Source organism: Vulpes lagopus, chromosome 3, assembly GCF_018345385.1.
Source record: "Vulpes lagopus strain Blue_001 chromosome 3, ASM1834538v1, whole genome shotgun sequence".
In the NCBI taxonomy this organism is placed as follows: Eukaryota; Metazoa; Chordata; class Mammalia; order Carnivora; family Canidae; genus Vulpes; species Vulpes lagopus.
In genome coordinates, this window is record NC_054826.1 from 26,624,893 (window position 1) to 26,649,946 (window position 25,054).

The 25,054-nt window shown below is 38.7% G+C and overlaps 1 protein-coding gene across 1 annotated transcript in view; it reads left to right on the plus strand.

Moving 5' to 3' along the window:
* The first annotated feature begins 1,745 nt into the window (after positions 1-1,745).
* The window catches only part of NDUFS4 (NADH:ubiquinone oxidoreductase subunit S4), a 115,913-nt gene continuing 92,604 nt past the window's right edge, over positions 1,746-25,054 (plus strand). Inside the window, exon 1 of the mRNA XM_041749860.1 lies at positions 1,746-1,870. Coding sequence (XP_041605794.1) covers positions 1,773-1,870 — 98 coding nt within the window. The 5' untranslated portion in view covers positions 1,746-1,772. The remainder of the gene's footprint in view (positions 1,871-25,054) is intronic.

The following is a 25,054-nucleotide window of genomic DNA, read 5'->3' on the forward strand; positions in this document are numbered from 1 at the left end:
GAAATAGTTCTGTACCTTGACTGTGGTAGTGTTTTCACGAATTGCCACATGTGATAGAATGATAATAGGACTATCCAAACATTTATATCAATGTCAGTTTCCTGGCTTTAATATGTACTATAATTACATAAGATGTAATCAATGGAAGGAACTGGGTGACAAGTACACAAAACTTTTCTGTACTATTTTGGTAACTTCCTGTGAAATCTCTAATTATTTCAAGATAAAAACTTTAAAACTCCCTCTGAGACATCTCTCCCTTGCCTTCTTTCATCTTTTTGTGCATTCCCTCTTTCCCTGGACATGGTTTTCTCTTTAGACCTAGGTGCTAGGTATTAGGGTGCTGAATCTCTTTCCCCTCTTTCCATATGTATTACGTTTTCTTTTAACTGGCCATAATGCAGAACCAAGTTATTCTCCAGCCTCCTGCTAATCCTATTCTTTTAATAAAGGTTATGTTTTCAAGTGCTTAATTTTAAAATAAATAAATAAATAAATAAATAAAAGCAGAAGCATTCTTTTTTTTAAAAAATCTCTTTAAAAACAAACTCCATAAAACTAACTTTTGTATTTTATTTATTTATTTTTATTTATTTATTTCTTTTTGGTAAAGATTTTATTTATTTATTCACACACTGAGAGAGAGAAAGAGGCAGAGACACAGGCAGAGGGAGAAGCAGGCCCCATGCAGGGAGCCTGATGTGGGACTCAGATCCCTGGGACTCCAGGATCACGCCCTGGGCCAAAGGCACGTGCTAAACCACTGAGCCACCCAGGGATCCCCTAACTTTTGTATTTTAAAGAACTCTGGGGATCCCTGGGTGGCGCAGCGGTTTGGCGCCTGCCTTTGGCCCAGGGCGCGATCCTGGAGACCCGGGATCGAATCCCACGTCGGGCTCCCGGTGCATGGAGCCTGCTTCTCCCTCTGCCTGTGTCTCTGCCCCTCTCTCTCTCTCTCTCTCTCTGTGACTATCATAAATAAATAAAAAGAAAAAAAAAAAGAAAAGTAGAATTAAAAAAAAAAGAACTCTGTTAATCATTGTTTTTAAGGTCAGTAGCCTACAATTCAAAGATGTTTCCAACACTGGTCTCAGAAGATCATTTTTGCACTATATGTATGAAGCATTAATAATATTCTTGGTGTGTTTAGATGATGATAGCAAATTCAGAATTCACTGGGAAGACAAGGATATCAAATATTGTGTTCCATTCGTTTTTCATATACACCCACACGTCAAAAAAATAACCCTTTGCCAGGCCATATGTCCAAAGTGGAAAATATGATCTTTACAACTAGAGAACATCAAACTGAATACAGACCTTTCCTGAGGGCTTACATACTGAATCTGGCAACACTTTGGAAAAGTATTACTTTAGGTTCTCAAGAACCCGGAGAGCCCTCTATGCTCAGTCCTTTGAAAAAATTATGAGTTGCAGGTGTTTAAATTTTCCAGTTTTTTGGGGAGGGTGTGTTCATCAAATAACCAGTCCTAACAACAAACAAGGATTCCACTCTATGGAAGTGGTATTTACACTTAATGCACTACTGCATTTTCTCCCATCCTTTTGCCTTCTTATTTCTTTCAATCAAACCTTTCACCTCAGTTCTAAACTGCAGTATTTAACGAAGCGCCCAACAGAAATGAAGTAAGTAGACAAAAAAAAAAAAAAAAAAAAAAAAGGACACCCTAGGACGCGGCAGTTGCAGAGGCTTGAGATCGAAGGAAGTTTGTCCCTTCCGGAGACCCGTCCTGGCGTTAGCCTGCAGCAAGATGGCGGCGGTCTCAATGTCAGCGGCGCTCAGGCGAATGCTGTGCGGGAAAAGGGCCGCGGCTGCAGCCGCCGTTTCCGTTTCCAGGGTTCCTACCAGGTAACGGGATTGTGAGGCTTCTTCTTCTTCCAGCTTCTGGGGTCTTCCCACTTTTGCGGAGGTCTCTGCTGACTGGGTCCGGGAGAAGGCCTCGGGGAAGGCGTTCTCCGCTGACCCCTTGGTCCGGAGAGGGCAGGCGGGTTTGGGATTAGCCGCGCTTCAGGGGCGCTGGCCCGGCGAGTGGGGGCGTGAGTGCGGGGACGGCGGCGGAGGACGCATGGCCTCGTGGAAGCTCCCGGCCTGTAGCTGTGAGAGAGGGTCTGCGGGGTGGGGTTGTCTCCGGGGCTGTGGGCCGAGCCCTCGCCCCCAGAGGAGGGGAGGAGTCTTCCTCCTCATTCTGCCTGCTCTGCGCGCTCCTCCGTTTTTCACCTGTGGGCCCATCCCTCCGCTCCTTGTGGGAAGGCCCATCCCTCTCTCCCCTCTCTCCCCTCCTCGGCTTTAGGTGGTATTAGCGGGTCTCTGTGCAGAAAGATTGTTTTATTCCTCAGACCGCTTGGCCGGAATTGATGGTTAGCGGACCTGTCCCTGGCAGTAATCTTTGGAAGGTAATCTTTAAAAGGCTGGTGGTGATGTCGGGGTGTTTCCTCTCCAGAGTCTTATTAAAAGCTCCACCGTGATTCAGGGATTGTTGCTGTTACCGTTCTGCTTTGCAGCGTTGTGGTTTTTTTTTTTTTTTTTTTTTTTTTTTTTTTGTGATGGTGGTTTTATTTCGACTGCATCACTTCATTCTCGGTTTCCCTGTTCCGAATTTTCCTGACTTTGTTACTGACACAGCAGCAGCAGCAGCAGCAGCGCACACACGCACACACACACTCTAGTATTTTTGTCTGCAAAGAATAATGTTTTATCGCTGTTTTCGCTGCTTATTAGAAACCAGGGTGTGTATATTGAATATCCTTATGCAGGCTCTGGAGAGACTACCCTAAGTGCTTAGAATGACCTGGAAAGACTGTATGGACAGTTGGGAGTGGTTGGGAATTGATCTAGTCAAATGCTAATTATATTAAAATATAAAGGGATTGCAAAGAATTAGAAGGAGAGTTAACTGGAGAGGATTTTTTTTTTTAGGGGTTTAAATGGTGGGTGTTGGGGAGGTGGGGAGAAGAGGGTGTTCTGGGTGTGTAGGGTGGGTGGCTTACGAAAAGCATTGAAGGCAGTAGTAGATATACACATAGTGTAGTCGTTCAAACATAAGGATGCTAAGATTGAGGAAAGGTAAACAAGTTTGTAGTCAACCATTCTACATGTGGGGAACTTGAAGACGGCTAAGCGCTTCTCTAAGTAAAATGCCCCGCTGGTTTGAGTCAGGCTGTTAAGAGAGGTGATCCAGGTTAGTTCTTGTTCTCCTAGACGTTATGGAGATTAATTTTGCACTCCCAACTAATAATGTATTCACAGTAGTCCTAGAACTCAAAACAAATGTGAAGGATCCACTGGTGCGTGGCTAATTGAAGACAAGACTGTATATCTAAGCTTAGGTCACAGCCATTTTGTCAGCTGTTGTTGTAGTTGAACTTAAGGTACTGCATTTTGGAAATTTTAAAGTTTATTTATAATGAGAGACAGACAGAGGCAGACACATAGGCAGAGGGAGAAGAAGCAAGCTCCCCATGGGGAGCCTGATGAAGGATGCGATCGCAGGATCCTGGGATCATGGCCCCAGCCAAAGGCAGACGCTCAACCACTGAGCCACCCAGGTGTCCCTGACTTTTCATTCTTAATTTTTCTCTTTCCATTATGATTTGAAAGTAATGATCTGAAAAGTTTGTGGGTGGAATGCGAGCCATTTTGGGTGCCTGGGTGGCTCAGTGGGTTAGGCGTCTGGTTTCTGCTCAGGTCATGATCCCAGGGTCCTAGCTAGGATGCAGCTGCGCATCAAGCCGTGTGTCTGGTTTCTTGATCAGCAGAGAAACTGCTTCTCACTCTCCCTGCCACTCTCCTTGCTTGTGCTTTCTCTGTCAAATAAAATACAACCTTTATTTTTTTTTTTTTTAAAAGGAAAGCACCAATTCATGGGATAATCTAAATCTAAAATTCATTTTATTGTAATGCTTATAAAACATTTGCAAGCAATGTAACATTTCAGATCACTTGAGTAAAATGAGGAAGATAGAATCCGGCATTTGGTAAGAAGGGGAGTAGTGAACAAAAAAAATACTGAAGAAAAGAATTATCAGTAGAAGGAAAGAAGCAGTTACATTAACTTGTATGAAATTAACTATAGTATATCAGTAAAAAATAAGAGCAAACCAAAAAACCCAACATACATAAGGGTTAAAAATTATTTAAACAGGGATCCCTGGGTGGCGCAGTGGTTTGGCACCTGCCTTTGGCCCAGGGCGCGATCCTGGAGACCCGGGATCGAATCCCATGTTGGGCTCCTGGTGCATGGAGCCTGCCTCTCTCTCTCTCTCTCTCTCTCTCTCTCTCTGTGACTATCATAAATAAATAAAAATTAAAAAAAAATTATTTAAACAGTGTAGATGGGGCTCAGTGGTTTAGCGCCGCCTTCAGCCCAGGGCGTGATCCTGGAGACCCGGGATCGAGTCCCACGTTGGGCTCCCTGCTTGGGGCCTGCTTCTCCCTCTGCCTGTGTCTCTGCCTCTGTCTCTCATGAATGAATAAATAAAAATCTTAAAAAAAAAATAGTGTAGATGATTCGCTTGATCTAGTTACTGAGCTCATGCTCTAGAGTGTCTCAGTTTCCACATGCTTCTCATTTCTCTGGATTGAATGAGAAGGGGGGGAAACCTGGATAAATAGCCTACATGTATTCTTACTTTCCCTGACTTTTCTATGGTTCTCATTTCTCTGGATTGAATGAGAAGGGGGGGAAACCTGGATAAATAGCCTACATGTATTCTTACTTTCCCTGACTTTTCTATGGAATTGTCCACAGTAAGGCTAACAATTTAGGATTTTAATCTAAAAGCTCGATAAACTGGTGCTCTGTTTCAAATAGCAATACTTTGGACTCCATGCTTGATACAGTAGTTTTTGTTTTCTTTAACCTATTTACAGATACTTATCTAGCCCTGTTTTATCACTTCTCATTTTGAACTGAGTCTCGTGTTTACCTCAAGCACAGTTCCTTAGGGTCTGCGTAGGGTATTAATGACTGTTGTGGGAACTAAGTGTATGGATGGATCTTTTTTGTGAGGCTTATTTTGTGCTCCTATCTGGGGCTGTGTTGTGTCGCCCTATTTCCTTTTCCAGCATTAGATAAGCCAGTATGAAATTATGAGTCTCCAGGAACCTCCAGTAAGATGTGGTAAAGTTGACAGTCCTAAGGTTGACCAGAATTCTGTGTATATTACACCTTGCTGGGAAACTGTCTCAGCTCAATTTGGAGAAACATTTAGGATATTTAAAACCATGGGCAGCCCGGGTGGCTCAGCGGTTTAGCGCTGACTTCAGCTCAGGGTGTGATCCTGGAGACCCAGGATCGAGTCCCATGTCGGGCTCCCTGCATGGAGCTTGCTTCTCCCTCTGCCTGTGTCTCTGCCTCTCTCTTTCTCTCTATGTCTCTCATGAGTAAATAAATAAAATCTTTAAAGAAATAAAAATAAAACCAGGTGTTGGCTTCTACTTCAGATAAGCTGTATAAATTCCTCTCTGAAGGGCAGCTACTTTTGTTGTCTCTGAAACATATCAAAGCCAAGTTTAGTGAGCTTGAAATATCTCTAAAATGTCTTTTTTTTTTTTTTTTTTAAAGTAGGCTCCATACCCTGTATGGAGCCCAAGGTGTGGCTTGAACTCATGACCCTGAGATCAGGACCTGAGTGAGATCAAGAGTTGGACGCTTAACCAACTGAGCCACCCAGGCACCCCGAAAATACCTTCTAATAGGTTTCGTTGTTTTGCTTATTTTCCTCATTAAGAAATATCCATAGTTGGTCTGTTTTCTTCAGTAGTAGACATCTTTGTTAAATTCTTCTTAGGAGAATTAAATATTTTAATACTAATAAATATTAGAATAGTAATAGTGGCACATAGTAAACCTTGCCTAAATAAACACTACTTTTATTATTGGTTCCAATATCTGAATATTTTTTTTCTTTAATCTTCATGATAGATATTGTGGTAGATGATATTATTTAAAATATTTGCTTGTGTTCTCTGTGACAGGATTATACATCTCTACCTCATTAGCTAATCGATTTCTTTGGGCCAATGAAATATTACTGGCAATAATATGCCATGTCAAGCAGAAGCTTTTAGAGCTGTCCCATGTTTTGCCATGTCCCTTTTCCCTCTGCCTATGAGATGGACATTTTAGGTGGGATTTTTTTTTTTCTTTTAGCTTAGATCCTGAAATGAATATCACATGGAGCAAAGCTAGAAGCTGATTCTTACAGGTTATATAAAATATAAAGTGTTTGTTGTAAGTTACAAAGAGGTTTGGGTTGTTGGTTGCCTCAACATAAACAACCTATACTAACCCCTTTTTACACGTACACACATACATACATACATACTTGTAAATGAGCAGTTTTTAGCACTATTGAGTGAGGCCACAGGCTTTAGGAGAGCTGGAAATTTTTTTTTTATACCTATTTTTGTATCTTTCATGGTGCCCATGTAATGGCTCACAAATAACAACAGGTAAATGTTTATCACATAGGGACGTATGGGTGGCTCAGTGGTTGAGCATCTGCTTTTGGCTCAGGGCATGATCTCGAAATCCCCGGATCCAGTTCCACATCAGGCTCCCCACAGGGAGCTTGCTTCTCTCTCTATGTCTCTGCCTGTCTCTCTGTGTCTCTCATGAATGGGTAAATAAAAAGGCAGGTGTCCAACCACCAAGCCACCCAGGAGTCCCTGTATTCAAATTTTTAAAAAGAAGTGGAAATGAATTTATTTGGGAAAGGATATTCATGGAACATGAGTACTTTTTAGGAATAAGAGTAACTAAATGTGATTATTAAATTTGCATTCTGTAAGCTACTTCACATGAAATTTTAAAAAGTTAATGTTACACTGGACTTAATGGAGAAAGAAGGAACAGTTTGGTTCCCTTGTAATACATGTTTTCTGGGATGGGGTGAATATAGAATAAAACAATTTCAAATGGAAAAGCTTCTAAAAAATATATACCTTGATGAAAATTGAGAATCATTTTTATGGGATTTGTTCTGAGCACAAATTACTAATAGCTGACATTTATGTCTCACTGTATATTAGCCACTGCGCCAGTACTTTACCTGTGTTATCTTATTTATTCCTCACAGTAATCCTATGAACCAAGGTTCTTATTTTTCAGATGAGGAAACATAGCAGATGAGGAAACAGATTTTAAAATGTGCATTACTAGGAAATAGTCTGGTTTAGGCAGTCTAAAGGAACATGTTGACTTCAGTAGTGAGAAATATAGGTCTGATAATAGTAAATTTTTTTTTTTTTTTTTTTTTTTTTTTTATGATAGTCACAGAGAGAGAGAGAGAGGCAGAGACACAGGCGGAGGGAGAAGCAGGCTCCATGCACCGGGAGCCCGATGTGGGATTCGATCCCGGGTCTCCAGGATCGCGCCCTGGGCCAAAGGCAGGCGCCAAACCACTGCGCCACCCAGGGATCCCTGATAATAGTAAATTAAAACCTGAGTGTTTTCTCTGTTTTTCTTTTAGCAAATGTGTTTATTTGAGAAACTATCTGATGCTCTTTACTTTCACTTCCACTGTGAAGGCACTTTCACTGTGCCTTTATACAATGAGAGCTACTTTTTTTGTTTTATTCTTTTCCTTTAGGTTTTGTAATTATTTTTTGGTGAGAAACTTTGTATATGTGACTTGCTTATTATACTTTCTTACCCTGTTAAACAAAATGCGTGTGATATGTGTTAAGCAAGGTAAACAGAACATATATTTCTTATTCCAGTGATCATTAGGAGAAAGTTATTGTATGCTTGATGCCTTTAAAAACTATCAAGTGTTTGCTATACTTTATGAGTTCTTTTGTCTGCTTTTTAATAGTGTTTTTGTGTCCTTTTTTGATTGGTTTGCTTCTCTTTAGCAGTTTCACTACCCTTTTTCATTTATCATGAGTTTGAATACCAAGCCAGTAAACTGTTAGGATTTTGTGTAAAATAAAGTAGGCTTAATGAAGCTGGGATGATGGCTGAAATTTATATTGTTGTGATTAAAACCTTGAACTTTAAGGTTGGCAGATAATTACATACAATACATGAGCTCTTATTATAACTTTTCTTTTTTAGTTTGCAGTATCCAAAGACCCTGGTGGAACCTTATGATACCTGAATTATGGAGTGGCCAAATTCTTCACAACGACTTTCATCTAAAAATTTGGATATTTTAGCAAACTATTCTGTCTTTTGTCTTTTAAGTAGTGGCATGAGTGCGCTTTAGAATTTTTATTTCAAATTTTCATTCTGTTATTTGGATAGGTGAATACAATTTTGGGTTCTTTAGAACTAGTTAGTTGTCAAATATGACCTTTTTATTTTTGTCTTTATTCATTAGACTTAATTTTTTCTTTTATGGCATTATGATCAGTTTAGTGGTTTTTAAACCCTTGCTGTGCATCAAAATCCCCTGTGTGTGCATAAAAAATTCAAATGCCTTGGCCCCAATATATAGTAGTTCAGTAAATTTAGGTTGAGGCTTAGCTCTGTGGTGATTTTGATGGGAAGCTAGGGCTGGAAACTACTGTTGGTGAGTTTTAAAATAGTTTCCATGCTATATCTTAAAGACTTACAGAACACATTTTTCCTTGGGGGTGGGGTGGGGGGGTTGGTGGAGATTTCCAGAAACAAAGAAAAATTCCATTTTTGCATATTTCCCTAATCTAAATTAAGTTTTATGCTTTTCTCCGATACACTGTATGGAGGCTTTTTCTTGGAGAAATTTTCCTTTGAGGCAGAGCAGGCATTTTGATAATTTTGGAGAAAGCAGGCCATGTTACTTGCTCTCTAGAGACTCTTGTTCTTCCTTTTGGAAGGGCTCAGGTTTAATATAGCGCAGCTGTTGAACTCTGCCCTTCGAAGTTTTAAGAAGAAAGTGTTTTATCCTTTAAAATGGAAATGCCTTTTTTTAGGGAGGTGGTCTTTGGCTAGATATAGTTCTCTAAGAAAGTTGCATACTTTTCTAGAGTTCTTTTGTTTCAGTGTTTTCATAGAATTGTTTCAGACGTTGAGAGCGTAGTCTCTGAGAGTAAAGATGTGGCTGCTTTTGTGATATGTTTTGCTATATCCTTAACAAAGCTAGATGAAGAGTTTATTTCTTTGTGTCTTCTAGGACTCGAAAATATGTTCTTTCCTTTATTCAGCCACTCCATACATAAGTAAATGGTCCTTGAATAGGGTTTACTAGACAAAAGATCCTGTTCTAGATGACTGTTCAGCAAGCCATATGCTTCTCCTAAAAATGTCAGTCTGTCTTGATGAGCTTTAAAGTGAATGCAGATGTTTTGGCTCTTTTGAGGACTACCACTTTTTGTGTGGAAAGAGCACTTCTTTTTCAGGAGATTTCTTCACTACACTTATAGAAATTTGCATGAAATTTATATTTGTAACTTTTGTCTTTTAAGTTTAATGAAATTATATTTAATTAGGCATTAGTAATTTGAATTTAATTTTATTATTCTTAGGACAAATCAGATTTGGGGAAATAAAATAGCTCTCAATATGGCTTTTGTTAAGATTTTATATTTATTTAGTCTTCTTAAAAATTTGGAACTCAAAGTGCTCTATAATTTTTACCTTTATTCAATGACAGGTGATATTTTGACAGGAAGGATTACCTTTTTAGATGTTCATTGCCTTCTACTTTGCTAGGTTAACTCTAGAAGTTATAGTCCATAGATTCATACAGTGTTTGAGTTGGGATAAAACTGTAGGATCATCATCCTGCCTGACCTTTTGTTTAATGCAAGAATTTCTAGAAATTCCTGTTTCTTTATTATCTAACAATTGAGGAATAAATGCTGAATTTTTGGTAGCCCTAGAAAACCATCTGTACTTTTAAATTCATTGGTAAATGATGTTTCCCTTTAATACTATATAGAAAAATTCTAACCCCCATGCACATGTTAGCCTTGCAGATCGATAATTGAAAACCTTTGTCATTACCCATTCTCCCCTGGAGTCTGTGCTCCAGGCTTAACATATCTGTTTTTTTCTTTTTTTACCCTTTATTAATTTATCACCAGATTTCCTAATGCTTTTCTACCTCTTGGTACTCCTGAGGATGGGTTCCATTTTGCCAGTATTGTTCTTTGAGCTATATACTGTACTATTAACTAAATGAGATTATCAGAGTTGATAACTTAGCTAAAATTGAATTAATGAAAAAAAGTTGACTCTTAAGTTGGAATTTAAAAAATTTTATCTTTAAAATTATAAAGAAAAATTCACTTTTTCCTTTCGGGGAACAGTTTTTAGAATTTAATACATGTCATGTATAGATTTGTGTAATCACCACAATATTCAGGGTACAGGGTACCAAAAGACTTCATTACCCCAAAAGACTCCCTCATGTTATCCCTCCCTACTCTTAAAATCCCTGGCAGTAAGTTATCTTTTCTTCATCTCCATGGTTTTGTAATTTTGAGACTGTAATATAAATGGAGCCATTCAGTATATAGTCTTGTGAAGATTAGTTTCTTTCACTCAGCATGAGATTTATCCAAGTTGTTGTGTTTATCATTAGTTATCATTTTTTATTGCTAAGTAGTACATTTTTTATTGTGTGGATGTGTCCCATAATCTATCCATTCACTCCTTGAAGGGCGTTTGGATTATTTCTGGGTTTTGACAGTTATAAATAAACTGTCAAATCAATAAACATTTGTGTATAGGAGTTTATGTGAACATGATTTCATTTCTCTAGAGTAGCTACCCAGGAGGGAGAATCCTGGGTCATTGGTATATATTTAACTTTACAAGGTATTGCTAAGACGTTTTTCAGAGTGGTTGTACCATTTTGCTCTTCTATCAGCAATGTATGAAAGTTTTGTTGCTTTGCCTCCTCATTGACATTGATATTGTCAGTGTTTTTTAGTTTAGCCATTTTAGTAGATGTATAATGATACTTCATTGTGGGTTTTATTTTTTATTTTATTTTTTTAAAAAGATTTTATTTAGTTATTTGAGGGAGAGAGAGCACAAACAATGGGGTGGGGTACTGACAGAGAGACAAGCAGACTCCCCACTGAGCGTGGAGTCTCCCATGAGCTTGATCCCAGGACCCCTAGATATGACCTGAACCGAAGTCGATGTTTGTTTATTTATTTGACTTTTTTTAAAAAAGATTTTTATTTATTCATGAGAGACACAGAGAGAGAGAGGCAGAGACACAGGCAGAGGGAGAAGCAGGCTCCATGCAGGAGCCCGACGTGGGACTCGATCCCGGGTCTCCAGGATCACACCCCGGGCTGCAGGCGGCACTAAACCACTGTGCCACCGGGCTGCCCTATTTATTTGATTTTTAATTTTAATTTAAATTCACTTTGAATTTATATATAATGTGTGTGTGTGTATATATATATATATATATATATAGTACATAGTATATACAATATATAGTATAACACCCTAGTGTGTGTGTATATGTATATATGTATATATATATATAGTACATAGTATACACAATATATAGTATAACACCCAGTGCTCACCCCATTACAAAATAAGATGTTTGAGCCACCCAAGCATCCCTTCATTGTGATTTTTAAATAACACTTTATTGAGATAGAATTTATAGGCCATAAAATTCACATAAAGTAAAATTTGATGGTTTTTAGTATATTCACAGAGTTGTGCAACCATTCATTATCAATTTTAGAACATTTTTATTATCCCAAAAAGAAATTCTATGCCCACTAGCTATTACTTCCTGTTTCTTCCTTTCTCCCAGCCCTAGGCAATCACTGACCTACTTTCTGTCTCTGTAGATTTGCCAACTCTGGACATTTCCTATAAATGGAATCACATATGATCTTTTGTGACTGGCTTCTTTTACTTAGCGTAATGTTTTCAAATTGTAGCATATATCAGTGCTTTATTCCTTTTTATTGTTAAATAATTTTCTATTGTATGGACATACCACATTTTATTTATCCCTTAGTTGATGGACATTGGGGTTGTTTCTGCTTTTGGCTATTATGAATAATGACCTATAAAACATGCTTATACAAGCTTTGTGTAGACATGTTTCTATTCTTTTGGGAATATACAGAAATGTTGAATTGTTGGATAATGTTGTATTTTCTGTTTTGCCTTTTGACAACTGCTGGACTCTTTCCAAAGTGGCTGCACCATTTTATATTCCCACCAGCAGGGAATGAGAGTTCCAGCATCTTCACAACCTTGCTAACGCTTGTTACTATTTTATTATAATCATCTGGTGAAGTGGTATCTAGTGGTTTTGATTTGTATTTCTGTGATAGCTAACTCATTGTGGTTTATATTTATTTCCCTAATGGCTAATGATATCGAATTTTGGGAAAGTGTTCGTATTTTTCACCCATTTATTTATTTATTTATTTATTTATTTATTTATTTATTTATTTTACTTATGATAGTCACAGAGAGAGGCAGAGACACAGGCAGAGGGAGAAGCAGGCTCCATGCACCGGGAGCCCGATGTGGGATTCGATCCGGGGTCTCCAGGATCGCGCCCTGGGCCAAAGGCAGGCGCCAAACCACTGCGCCACCCAGGGATCCCTTTTACCCATTTTTTAATTGGGCTGTTTGTTTTCCTTTTTTTGTTGTTGTTATTAAATATTTTATTTTATTTTAAAAGATTTTAATTATTTGACAGATTAAAAGAGCACATGAACAGGGGGAGCTGCAGACAGAGGTAGAAGAAGCAGTGGGGCCCCTGCTGAACAAGGAGTCTGATGCGGGGTCAATCCCAGGACCCTGGGATCATGACCTGAGCCAAAGGCAGGTGCTTAACTGACTGAGCCATCCAGATGCCCCAAGATTTATTTTAGAGAGAGGGAGAGCGTGCACATACTGCAGGGAGGGACAGAACATCCTTTTCTTTGGTACCAAGTTTTTAAAATGTTGGGGAGAGGCACCTGGTGGCTCAGTCAGTTAAGCATCTGCCTTCAGCTCAGATCGTGATCCCAAGGTCCTGGGATCAGAGCCTGCCATTGTGTCTGGCCTCCTGCTCTGTACGTAATCTGCTTCTCCATCTTCCTTTGCCCCTCCTGCTTGTTCTCTCTCTCAAATAAATAATAAAATCTTAAAAAAGAAATGAAATAAGGGCAGCCTGGGTGGCTCAGTGGTTTAGCACCTGCCTTAGGCCTGGGCCATGATCCTGGAGACCTGGGATCAAGTCCCACGTTGGGCTCCCTGCATGGAGCCTGCTTCTTCCTCGGCCTGTGTCTCTGCCTCTCTCTCTCTCTCTCTCTCTCTGTTTCTCATGAATAAATAAATAAATAATTAAAAAATAAAAATCATTTAAAAAATAAAACAAAAATGTTAGGAGAAATAATTAGTGAGAGTAAATAGCCTAAGGGTTTACTATGATATTGTCATTCTTTGTAATTCTACTTGTATGTGTGTGTGTGTGTGTATGTGTGTGTATATATATATATATATATATACACACCTATATATATATGTGTGTATATATATATATATATATGACATTGGAAATTAGGTGTAATGAAAGCTAGGCCTCCTGAACAAAAATTAAGAACAGGAATATTTTATATTGAGATATCTTTAGGGATCTTTAGGGAACAAATAATGTGTGTATATATTGTGTAGGCTGGCTTCTTACCTTTTTTTTTTTTTAATGATTTTATATATTTATATGAGAAAGAGAAAGTGCAGGAGCAGGGGGAGGAGAAGAAAGGGAGAAACAGACTCCCCAATGAGTATGGAGCTTGATGTGGGGCTCGATCCCTGAATCCTGAGATCGTAATCTAAGCCCAAGTCAGACACTTCACAGACTGAGGTAACCCAGGTTCTCCTTTTTACCTTTTTCCTTAAGGAACTCTGGAATTTTGCTTGCTGGGTTTACTCATTCATTCAGAAATATTTGTAATTTTTTCTACTTCCAAAGGACTGCATTTTTACAGGCTTTTACTGGGAACATCTGCCTTGATGTTTTTTGGAACATTTGCTTTGGAGATGAATGTGTAGGATATAAGTATTCAAGCACAGGCTAGATGGTCGTTTCTTGGGTCTTATGGATCGGCCTTGTCTTTTTCTTTTTTTTTAAGATATTATTTATTTATTCCTGAGAGACACAGAGAGACAAAGAGGCAGAGACACAGGCAGAAGGAGAAGCAGGCTCTCTGCAGGGAGCCTGATGCAGGACTCGATTTGAGACTCCAGGATCATGCCCTGGGCCGAAGGCAGGCACTAAACCGCTGAGCTACCCAGGGATCCCCAGATTGCCATTTCTTAAAGTCGAGTCTGAGGCAGAGTTATGGTATAGGTGATTTATTTGAGTTGACATAGGAACTAAAAATGAGGAGTTTAGGAAACAGGGAAGGAAGAATAAAGTGTGATACTGAAGTTGCTTCTGTAAGCGATAGAGGCTCAGTTCCCCTGGAACTTCCTGAGAAAATACAGAATGTCCCTCAGTATTGTCTATTTGAAAGATAGAACGCTTGAACATTTATCCACAGTTGTCATTCACCTGTGGTTGAAAGTATTATTAACTCTAATGTACTTTGAGCTATACTTGTGCTCCTGAAGATCTGAGTCATAATGTTCACTCGACAAGGAATGTTGGTTGATAACCTGAATCCTGAGTTTCTATAGCTGTAGCAAATGAAAAAGAGGCCAAGAGGCTGTGACATGAGCACGGAAGGTGTTGGTTATAGGCTTCCTTATAACTCAAGGGTCTCTATAACTGATTTTTGGGAGGGAGGGTGCTAACAATAAGAATTCTAATAGCTATTATTTATTGAGCACTTAGGCACTGAAGTAATTGATTTAGGTATGTTATTCCATATCATGAAAATGAATGATATCAGTTTAGATGATTTCTTGACAATTATAGTTTATTCCCAGGCTTGTAAATAATTCACATTTATTGGAATATGCTCATTCACCATTACTCTGAGGGACATGACAAAGGATTGGGAAACTTAGGTCTTACAACTCACTTAACTAAAAAATAATATAAGTTCTCTAAGAAAGAGATGGTTTCTTCTGTAAATTTCATGTTTAAGAAATTCACGACGGCAGAATACTGCTCTGCTATGTACTAGGTAGATGACATCCAAGGTTGACAATTAGAGATCAACTTACAGATTTTCCTTTGGATTTGAGAATGTTGATAGGTAAGGCTGGTGGCTGGTAATTTATGATCTGATTCTCTGGGTTGAGCATATATTTTCTCTTTACTGGTACTGCCTGAATGATTCAAAGATAATTAAAACTTTTTTTCCTACAGCTGCATTTTAGGCTCTTGTTCCTTTTTTTTTTTTTTTAAAGATTATTTATTTATTTATTCATGAGAGACACAGAGAGAGAGGGGGCAGAGGGAGAAGCAGGCTCCATGCAGGGAGCCTGACGTGGGACTCGATCCCGGATCTCCAGGATTATGTCCTGGGCTGAAGGCGGCACTAAACCGCTGAGCCACCTGGGCTGCCCTAGCCTCTTGTTCCTGTCCCACTGTCATCTCTGACTGTTCATACGGTGGTAGCTTAGTCTTCCATCTTATTAATGTGTTTCAGCATACGAGTTTAGTGCATAGTTGGTTTAGAATGGTTATAACATGCATCTGAGGTTATTTTACAAATTTTGGTTTCCTCTTCCTTTGAGGCTTAAAACATGATTATTCTGTTGCTGATTGAAGTTCATGGTTTAAGTATGTCTTAGTTACTGCTTGTAAGTGACCCCTCGTTAGGGCTCAGATTTTTACTTTGGTTTCAAATTCAGTCTTTCGACTTCAAGCTCAAACTGTTAATTTGGCCAGTCCCCTTAATAAACTCTTACTAGTGTTCTTGACCTAAACTGCAGGAAAAACTGCTTTCCAGAGATAGACATATTAACTCCTAATATTAACCGTGCTGCCAGGCTATATTCTTAGCCTCATACTTGAATTTTTGTAGTTCACTTCATGTATCAGTCCAGTCAAACATTTCAGTCTAGTATAGTTAGGAACATGTTTTGGAGTCAGTTCCACCTATAGTTGAGTCCTGCCTATGCCACTTTCTAGCTCTTTGCCTACCTTGTGCCTGTTTTCTGTTTTACAAATGGACATCATAATCTCTCTTTCATAAAGTATATAAAGTCCGTACAGCAGTGCCTGGTGTATGCTAAGTGCCTGATAAATTATAACAATAATGTTATCAACATCATTATTATTCTTTTTTAAAAAAGATTTTATTTATTTATTTATTTATTTATTTTTAAAAGTTTATTTATTTATTCATTCATGAGAGACACAGAGAGAGAGAGAGAGAGGCAGAAACACAGGCAGAGGGAGAAGCAGACTCCATCCAGGACTCCAGGATCACACCCTGGGCTGAAGGCAGGCATTAAACCATTGAGCCACCCAGGGATCCCCCTATTTATTTACTTATTTGAGTGAGTGAGAGAGAGCATGAGTGGCGGGAGGAGTAGAGGGAGAGGGAGAGGCAGACAACCAGCTGAGCTAGGAGCCTGATGTGGGGCTCCATCCTAGGACCCTGGGATCATTACCTGAGCTGGAGGTAGATGCTTAACCCACTGAACAATCCAGGCGCCCCTATTATTCTTTCTTTTGCGGCGTTTTTCTTTTCCTTTTTGTTCTTTTTTTTCTTCCTTACCTTCTTTTTTCCTTTCATAAATCTTTCATAGATTCTAGTTCTTCCTGGATTATGAGAGCAACCTGGATTTTGTTTGTTTATTTACATATTTTACTCATGAGTGTATAAAAGAATTATCTGCACCTGGCTTTTTCCAGATTGTGACCTCCCCTGCACTCTTCAGCTCAATGCAATCTATTTTTGGCATCCACCATTCCACGTAAATAGCTTTCATCAAGGTCGACAGTGACCCTGTTGCTAAATTAATAAGCTCTTCTCAATCCTTATCTTATGTGACCTTTGCAATCCAAAGAGATGACTTTCTCATTATTGAAAGATTCTTCCTTTGACTTATACTTTGGCTTTCCTCCTCCTCAGTTACCTTTGAGTGTCCCAGAATCTTTTGCCTATTCCTTGAACTGTCAGTATTTCTCATTTGATTTAATAGCTCTTTATTCTTTTAAAAATGTTTTATACTGTATAATATTTTATATACACTTGAATATATGTAACATATTTTAGGAAATGTAATGGCAAAGTGAATTCATGTGTGCACATCATCCAATTTAAGAACTAGAGAATAACTAATGCCTTTATTCTTTGCATACACTCTGTGGTAGGCTGAATAGTTGTCCCTTCTTCCCAGATACATCCATGTCCTAATCCTCAGAACCTGTGAATGTTCCCTTAGATGGCAAAAGGGACTTTGCAGGTAGGATTAAGTTTGGCCTAGTCTTGCTTGACACATTATTAACCTGTGAGACTTATTTTGGACTTCTGAGCTCTAGAACTATAAGAGAATAAATTGATGTTTTAATCCACCAACTTTATGGTAATTTGTTACAGAGGCAGTAGAAAACTAATATGCTCTCCTTGTATCTTGTTATCTACTATGACTTCAGTTACCATCTCTTTACACTAAAGGCTAAATGTAGTTCATTTGCATCATATATACTTTTCACTCAAAAAAGTACACAACTAAAGGGTAGAAAATGTTTTAAAAACATTTAAAAATTCAACGTAATTCTTTCACTATTCTACTTAGTTATTATTTAGTACTCAACTAAGGAATAGAGTTGTTCTAGTGCTAGAGGACTGGCTTATGAAGAGATGGTATATCCTTTGTGATGATAACTGGGTGTTATATATAAGTGATGAATCACTCAACTCTGTATCTGAAAAGAATTTTACCAAAAATGTTAATTAACTAGAATTTAATAGAAAAACTTGAAATAAAAAAAGAGATGGTGTATCTTTACTAGTGGGAGGCTTCCTACAGGATTTCTGAAGATAATTTTTACTCTTTGTAGTTCTTGCCTAACACACTGGCTTTAGGACCTACTTTCCATTAAGATGTGATTCTGCATCTTTTTTCTGAATTTCTAGACTTCCGGACCCTTAGATCTAATCAGGGTGTCTCCACTTGGATTTTCCACAGGCCTCTAAATCACAGAATATCTGGAACAATTTGATGATCAGCATTTCCTCCACCACTTCCTTAGTTACTGTCACCAATAACTTGCCAGTTATCTAGCCAGAAATCTATCTATCATTCTTGTCTCTTCCCTCTCCTAGGCTTCTTCTCAATTAGTCATTCAATCCTAGTATTCATTTTACTAGCTCATTCAATTTCCATCCTTACTGTAGCCATAGTTAGTATCATCCTGCCTCCTAACTGGTTTCCATGTCATCAGTCTTAATTTTTTCTCCATGTTGCCTGTAGGATAAAGTCCCTACTTCTCAGCATGCCAGAGTCCTTCATATTCCCTGTTCACATTTTTTATTCATTCCTTGGCATTCATCCTCTCACCATTTCCACTCTGGCCCAGTCATACACAACTATATTTTAGTGATTCTAAACTACTTGTAATCCCTGACTGCTCATGCTCTCCCCCCCACCCCCACCTCCCTGCTTCTGGTCCCCCTCTTCCTGTCTCTCCTCACCCCTCTCTTTCCCCATCTTTCTCTCTCTTCCCTCCTACAATTAAGGTTCTGCCTGCCTACACTGTTTCTTCTTTCTGCTCTGTCCTCCTTGCACTGACCCTACCTCAGCATGCTTTGCCTATTGAAGTCCTATTCAACCTTTAGGTGGCACTTTAAACATCACTTTCTATGAGGAGCATTATGTGAATTTACAAGTTTAGACTATAATACTAATCTTAAGGTTTTAGAATCCTCTGGTGTTAACTTTTACCTTCACTAGTTCTTGTTATGCTCCATTGTGATTGCTTATTTTCTTGTCTCTGTTTCCACTAGACTTAAGTTCTTTGAGAGCAGGAACTATTTCTTCCTCACCTTTGTTTTCACAGCATAACATAGTCCTTAGCAAAGAACAGATACACTTAAGATCTGTGGGCTCATTTGATTATGGAATAGTATGAACATATAAAAATATTTCATAGCATTTTCTTTTTCTTTTTTAAGATTTTATTTATTCGTGAGAGACAGAGAGAGAGAGAGAGAGAGAGAGAGAGAGGCAGAGACACAGGCAGAAGGAGAAGCAGGCTCCATGCAGGGAGCCCGATGCGGGACTCGATCCTGGGACTCCAGGATCATGCCCTGAGCCAAAGGCAGGCGCTTAAGCAGGCACTAAACCGCTGAGCCACCCAGGGATCCCCATCATAGCAGCACTTTCTTCTTTTTTTTTTTTTTTTAAGATTTTTAAATTTATTCATTCATGATAGAGAGAGAGAGAGAGGCAGAGACACAGGCAGAGGGAGGAGCAGGCTCCATGCAGGGAACCTGATGTGGGACTCAATCCCGGGACTCCACGATCACACCCTGGGTGGAAGGCAGGCACTTAAACCGCTGAGCCACCCAGGCTGCCCCCATAGCAGCATTTTCTAAAGCAGGATAGCATTTTAGATTTTTGTTTTCCTTATAAAGCAACCATTTAGGTTTTTAAATGTAACTATCATGGGCAGTTATGTTATGGATTACTGAAAAATGATTTACAGTTTAATGACTAATTATTAATTTAATTATGCTTTTTTTCATATAAATAATAGTATTGCAGACTTTATCTTAAGGCAACATTTACTAAAATGTGTAAGTGGAATTTTGTCAGAAAGACAGATTTTTGTATGATTTGGATTATTATTAGGGCTCCAAAATTTTTCATCAAAGAAAGAATAGAAAAGATGATCATGTATTGCAAATTTAAGTAATTCCAGTAGAATTTTTTTTCTTTTTTTCTTTTTTTTTTTTATTTATGATAGGAACACAGTGAGAGAGAGGCGCAGAGACATAGGCAGAGGGAGAAGCAGGCTCCATGCACCGGGAGCCCGACGTGGGATTCGATCCCGGATCTCCAGGATCGCGCCCTGGGCCAAAGGCAGGCGCCAAACCGCTGTGCCACCCAGGGATCCCAGAATTTTTTTTCTGTAATAAGTAGCCGCATAACTATTATACGATAGGTTTTATAATGGCAGAATGCTTGATATAGAGAACATACCCTGACTTTTAAGGTTGAGAATTACACATTCTGTTGTTAAGGCCACATTAAAGAAACCACGTGATTTTACTTAGTAAAATTTGTTCAGTGCTATTTATTTTGGAAATAAAATGAATTAAAAAATGGAATCTATCAGAGGTTAAGGCATTTTGGAATATTGTAGATATTGTTAAATTTTATTATTTAATTTATTGAGAGAGAGGGAGTTGGGGGGAGGTAAAATAAGAAGTAGTGGTGGAGGGGATCCCTGGGTGGCGCAGCGGTTTGGCGCCTGCCTTTGGCCCAGGGCGCGATCCTGGAGACCCGGGATCGAATCCCACATCGGGCTCCCGGTGCATGGAGCCCGCTTCTCCCTCTGCCTGTGTCTCTGCCCCTCTCTCTCTCTGTGACTATCATAAATAAATAAATTAATTAATTAATTAAAAAAAAAAAAAAAGAAGCAGTGGTGGAAAAATAAACATTTTGGGGGAAAGAATTCACGCCAAAATTTAAACTACTGGTTTTGTAGTACTGTATGTAATTTTAAAATAAATTGTGAGCATGTTTGCCAAGACTGTGTCATATATAATAGGCACTAAATATGAATGGATCAAATAATATGTTAAACATTTTTTTTAATCTTCTCAGTCCTGCAGCATTGAAATCTCAGTAAAAACAATAGTATCTGGACAGTCCAGGCAAAATTGTTAAAGAAGTTTTCCTTGACAGTCTTTCCATATCCTACCATGCTTCGCACTCCCCGAGACAGTTGTTTTTCCATAAACAGAAAAGCACCTTAAATATACCATTATCAATAGGAATTACCATTAACATTCAAAGCAGTAACATTGATGTTGTTTATAGTTATGCCTTTCCCTTGTAAAATCTTTAAAACCAGCTACTGAGTCTAGCATTGTGCATAAGACATAGTAGATGTTTTTTTCTTCCTTTTTTTTTTTTTACAGATTTTATTTTATTTTTTTAAGTAGCCTCTGTATCCAACATGGGACTTGAGCTAACAACCCTAGGATCAAGAGTTGCATGCTCTACAGACTGAATCAGCCAGGCACCTTGACATAGTAGATGTTCATATAGATCTTTTTTTAAAAAAAAATATTTGTTTATTTATTTATTTATTTATTTGAGAGAGAGTGCATATGCACACAAGCAGAAGGCACAGGCAGTGAGAGAAAGAGAGAATCTTAAATCTCATTGAGCATGAGCTCAGGGTGGGGCTGGATCTCACAACCCCCAGATCTTGCCCTGAGCAGAAGCTACGAGTCTGATGTTCCACCTGACTGCACCACCTTGCTGCCTCTCAATAGATTTTTGATTAATTGAGAGTAGGAATTAGAATCTTGATAGACATTTCTTAAATATAAACAGTCAACAAAGTTTAACCAGGCTTATTGAACATAGATACACTATTTTGTAGTTGAAGTATTATAGCTGTTGCCAGATCTTTTAGAATTTTCTTCAAAGAATATTTCATTGCCTGGGTATTCATCAACATAACCTAAATTATTTTTAAGTTAAGGCATCTTTTTAAGATACAGCATAGGCACTACAGTTAATAACACTATTGCATATTTGAAAGCTGCTAAAAGAGTGGGTCTTAAAAGTTCTCATCACAAGAAAAAAATTTGGAACTCTGTAAGATGATGTTAACTATGGTCATTTCACAATACATGCAAATATTGAATCTGTGTTGTACACTTGGAACTAATACACAGCTTATGTCAGTTATACTTAAAATCCTCTTTAGGTGAATTTTTTTTTTAAGATTTTATTTATTTATTTGAGAGAGAGGAGAGAGTACACAAAAGTGCAGAAGCAGAGGGAGGGGGAAGAGCCAAGGGAGAGAAGCAGATTCCTCCTGAGCAGGAAACTAAGATACAGGGCTAGATCCCAGGACCCTGAGATCATGACTTGAGTCAAAGTCAGAGGCTTAACTAACTGAGCCACCTAGGTGAATTTTTTTTTTCTTTAGGTGAGTGTTTTTAAAAGGTTGAAGTAATTATGAAAAGTCAGTGGAAAAAGTACTGCTTTCATGTCTCATTTTCTTTTTCTTTTTTTCATTTTCTTTCTTTTAAAAAATATTTATTCATTTGAGAGACAGAACATGAGCAGGAAGGAGGAGAGAGAGGGAGAGGGAGAAGCAAACTTCCCTCTGAGCCAGGAAGCCCAATGTGGGGCTCGATTCCAGGACGCCAGGATCGTGACTGGAGCTAAAGGCATATGCTCAACCAACTGAGCCTCCCAGGGCCCCTGAGTCTCATTTTCTTATTGATTATATTAGTTTTGTGATTGAAATCAAATTGTATGTACAGGGATGCCTGGGTGGCTCAGCAGTTAAGCGTCTGCCTTGGGCTCAGGGCATGATCCTGGAGTCCGGAGATCGAGTCTCACCTCCGACTCCCTTGTGGGGAGCCTGCTTCTTCCTCTGCCTATGTGTCTGCCCCCCCCCGCCCCCCCCCCCCCGGTCTCACATGAATAAATAAATAAAATCTTTAAAAAAAAATTGTACATATGACAACATTTATTTAAACATCATAGACTTAGGTGTTAGCTAAGTATTTTCTCCAGTTGGTGGGATTTTTATTTTTACTTTATTTTATTTTATTAATTTTTTTAAGTTGGTGGGATTTTTAATTACTTTGGTCAGGATTATCAGTCTACAGTTTCACTGACTGGATTTAGATAAATTTTATAGTGATTTTTTTTTTTAGAGATTTTATTCATGAGAGACACACACACACACACAGAGAGAGAGAGGCAGAGACACAGGCAGAGGGAGAAGCAGTCTCTCCATGCAAGGAGCCTGATATGGGACTTGATCTCGGGTCTCCAGGATCACACCGTGAGCTGCAGGCGGCACTAAACCACGGCTCCACCCGGGCTACCCGTTTTTTTTTTTTTTTTTTTTTTAAGTGGTATGAAGGCCATAAAATGACTAGTTGAATAATAAGCAGCCTTTTTTATTTATTAATAAGCTAACCACTATCAAGTTTTGTGTGTGTGTGGCTTTGGTTTTATGTGGCCTTTTGTGCTTTTGTGCATATATATTTTGTTGTCTTCTGTGTATGAAAAGATAAGTCTAGATCATATTTTACATTTTTGGTTGTTTTAGATTCTATTTGACTTTTTTCATTTTTTAAAAAAGATTTTATTTATTTATTGACAGTGAGGGAGCACAAGCAGGGGGGGTAGCAGAGGGGAGAAGCAGAAGTAAGCTCCCGACTGAGCAGGGAGCCCCATGAGGGATTGATTTTAGGATCCTGGGGTCGGGACCTGAGTAGAAGGCAAACGCTTAAACCTACTGAGTCACTCTAGCACCCCTATTTGAAATTTTTAAAACAGATTAATAGATGTGTTAACTTTATACAAACATGTATTGTTTTAATTTTTATTGAGGTTTTATTTATTTTTTTGGAGAGGGAGAAGAGGAGAGCTAGAATGAAGAGGGGCAGAGGGAGAGGGAGAAGTAGCCTCCCCACTGATCAGGGAGCCCAACATGAGACTCAGTCCCAGGACCCCAGGATTAGGACCTTAGCCAAAAGAAAGCTGCTTAACTGAGCCATCCAGGTGCTCCAGACATGCATTATTCTAAAACTAATACGGTATTTCAGAGTGGCACTGCTTGGCTAAACAGGTACAGAATATTTTCAGTTTTTCTTTTGTTAACAACTTATCTTTATTTACAGTAATTTATTACTAAATCTTTATTTGATTTTTGCCTGATTTCAAAAAAGGACTGCTCTAAGACAGGACACAGGTAGCAAATATCTACTATAGCTGTTTTGGGAAATGAATTGTTACTTAGTTATCTTTAAAAATATTTATTTATTTATTTATTTATTTATTTATTTATTTATTTATTTAAGAGAGAAAGAGTGCACGTGTGCGTGCGCGTGAAGAGGGAGGCAGAAGGAGAGGGAGAAGCAGACTCCTTCCTGAGCAGGGAACCTAATGTGAGGCTCTATCCTGGGACACAGGGATCATGACTGAGCTGAAGGCAGATGCCCAAACAACTCAGTCACCCAACCACCCTTATTTAGTTATTTTTAATCTGAAAACAATTTTTTAAGTTTTTATTTATTTATTTATTTGACAGGGAGAGCAAGTGCAAGCATGGGGAGTGGCAGAGGGAGAGGGAGAAGCAGGCTCCCCACTGAGTAAGGAGCCTAACGTGGGGTAAATCTCAGGACTGGGATCATGCTTGAGCCTAAGGGAGAATCCTTGTCTTAGAATTGATATGAATTTTAGGGTTAATCTAATAAAAACTTAAAAGTTCTTTATTTTTTTGAGAGAGAGCGAGAGAGCATGCATGTGCAGGCATGGGGAGGGGGAAGAGTAGAGGGTGAAGGACAAGCAGACTCTGCGGTGAGTGGAGAGCCTATGTAGGGCTGGATCTCACAACCCAGAGGTCACAGCCTGAACCAAAATCAAGAGTCAGATGCTCACTGACTGAGCCGTTCAGGTGCCTGCAAAACTTAAAACTTCTCAAAGGAATTGTTAATTTAACAGCTTTAGTTTCTCTAAAGTAATAGTAATGATGGCTAATAATGTTACTTGGAATAGATCACTATGCTGTACATTAAAAAGATGCCTTAATAGATCACTAAGTGCTTGTTATCATTTATACCTGACTTAATCTTTTCAGTAACTCTGTGAGGCTATACCTTGGCTCACTAAGGGTAGATGGTAACAACTTCTGATGATAGGAATTGTTAAAGAACAAAAACTTAGGGATACCTGAGTGGCTCAGCGGTTGAGCATCCACCTTTGGCTCCAGTCATGGTCCCTGGGTTGTGGGATCGCGTTCTGCATCAGGCTTCCTGTGGGGAGCCTGCTTCTCCCTCTGCCTGTGTCTCTGCCTCTCTCTCTGTGTAAATAAAATCTTTAAAACAAAAATTTAACCAAGTAAATTTAAAAAATCTATTTGGCTTTATTAATTGATTCATGAATTAGGCAGCATGCCATCTAGCAAGTAGAAGGATGCATGCTGCCTAATTCATGAATTAGGGTACAGAAGG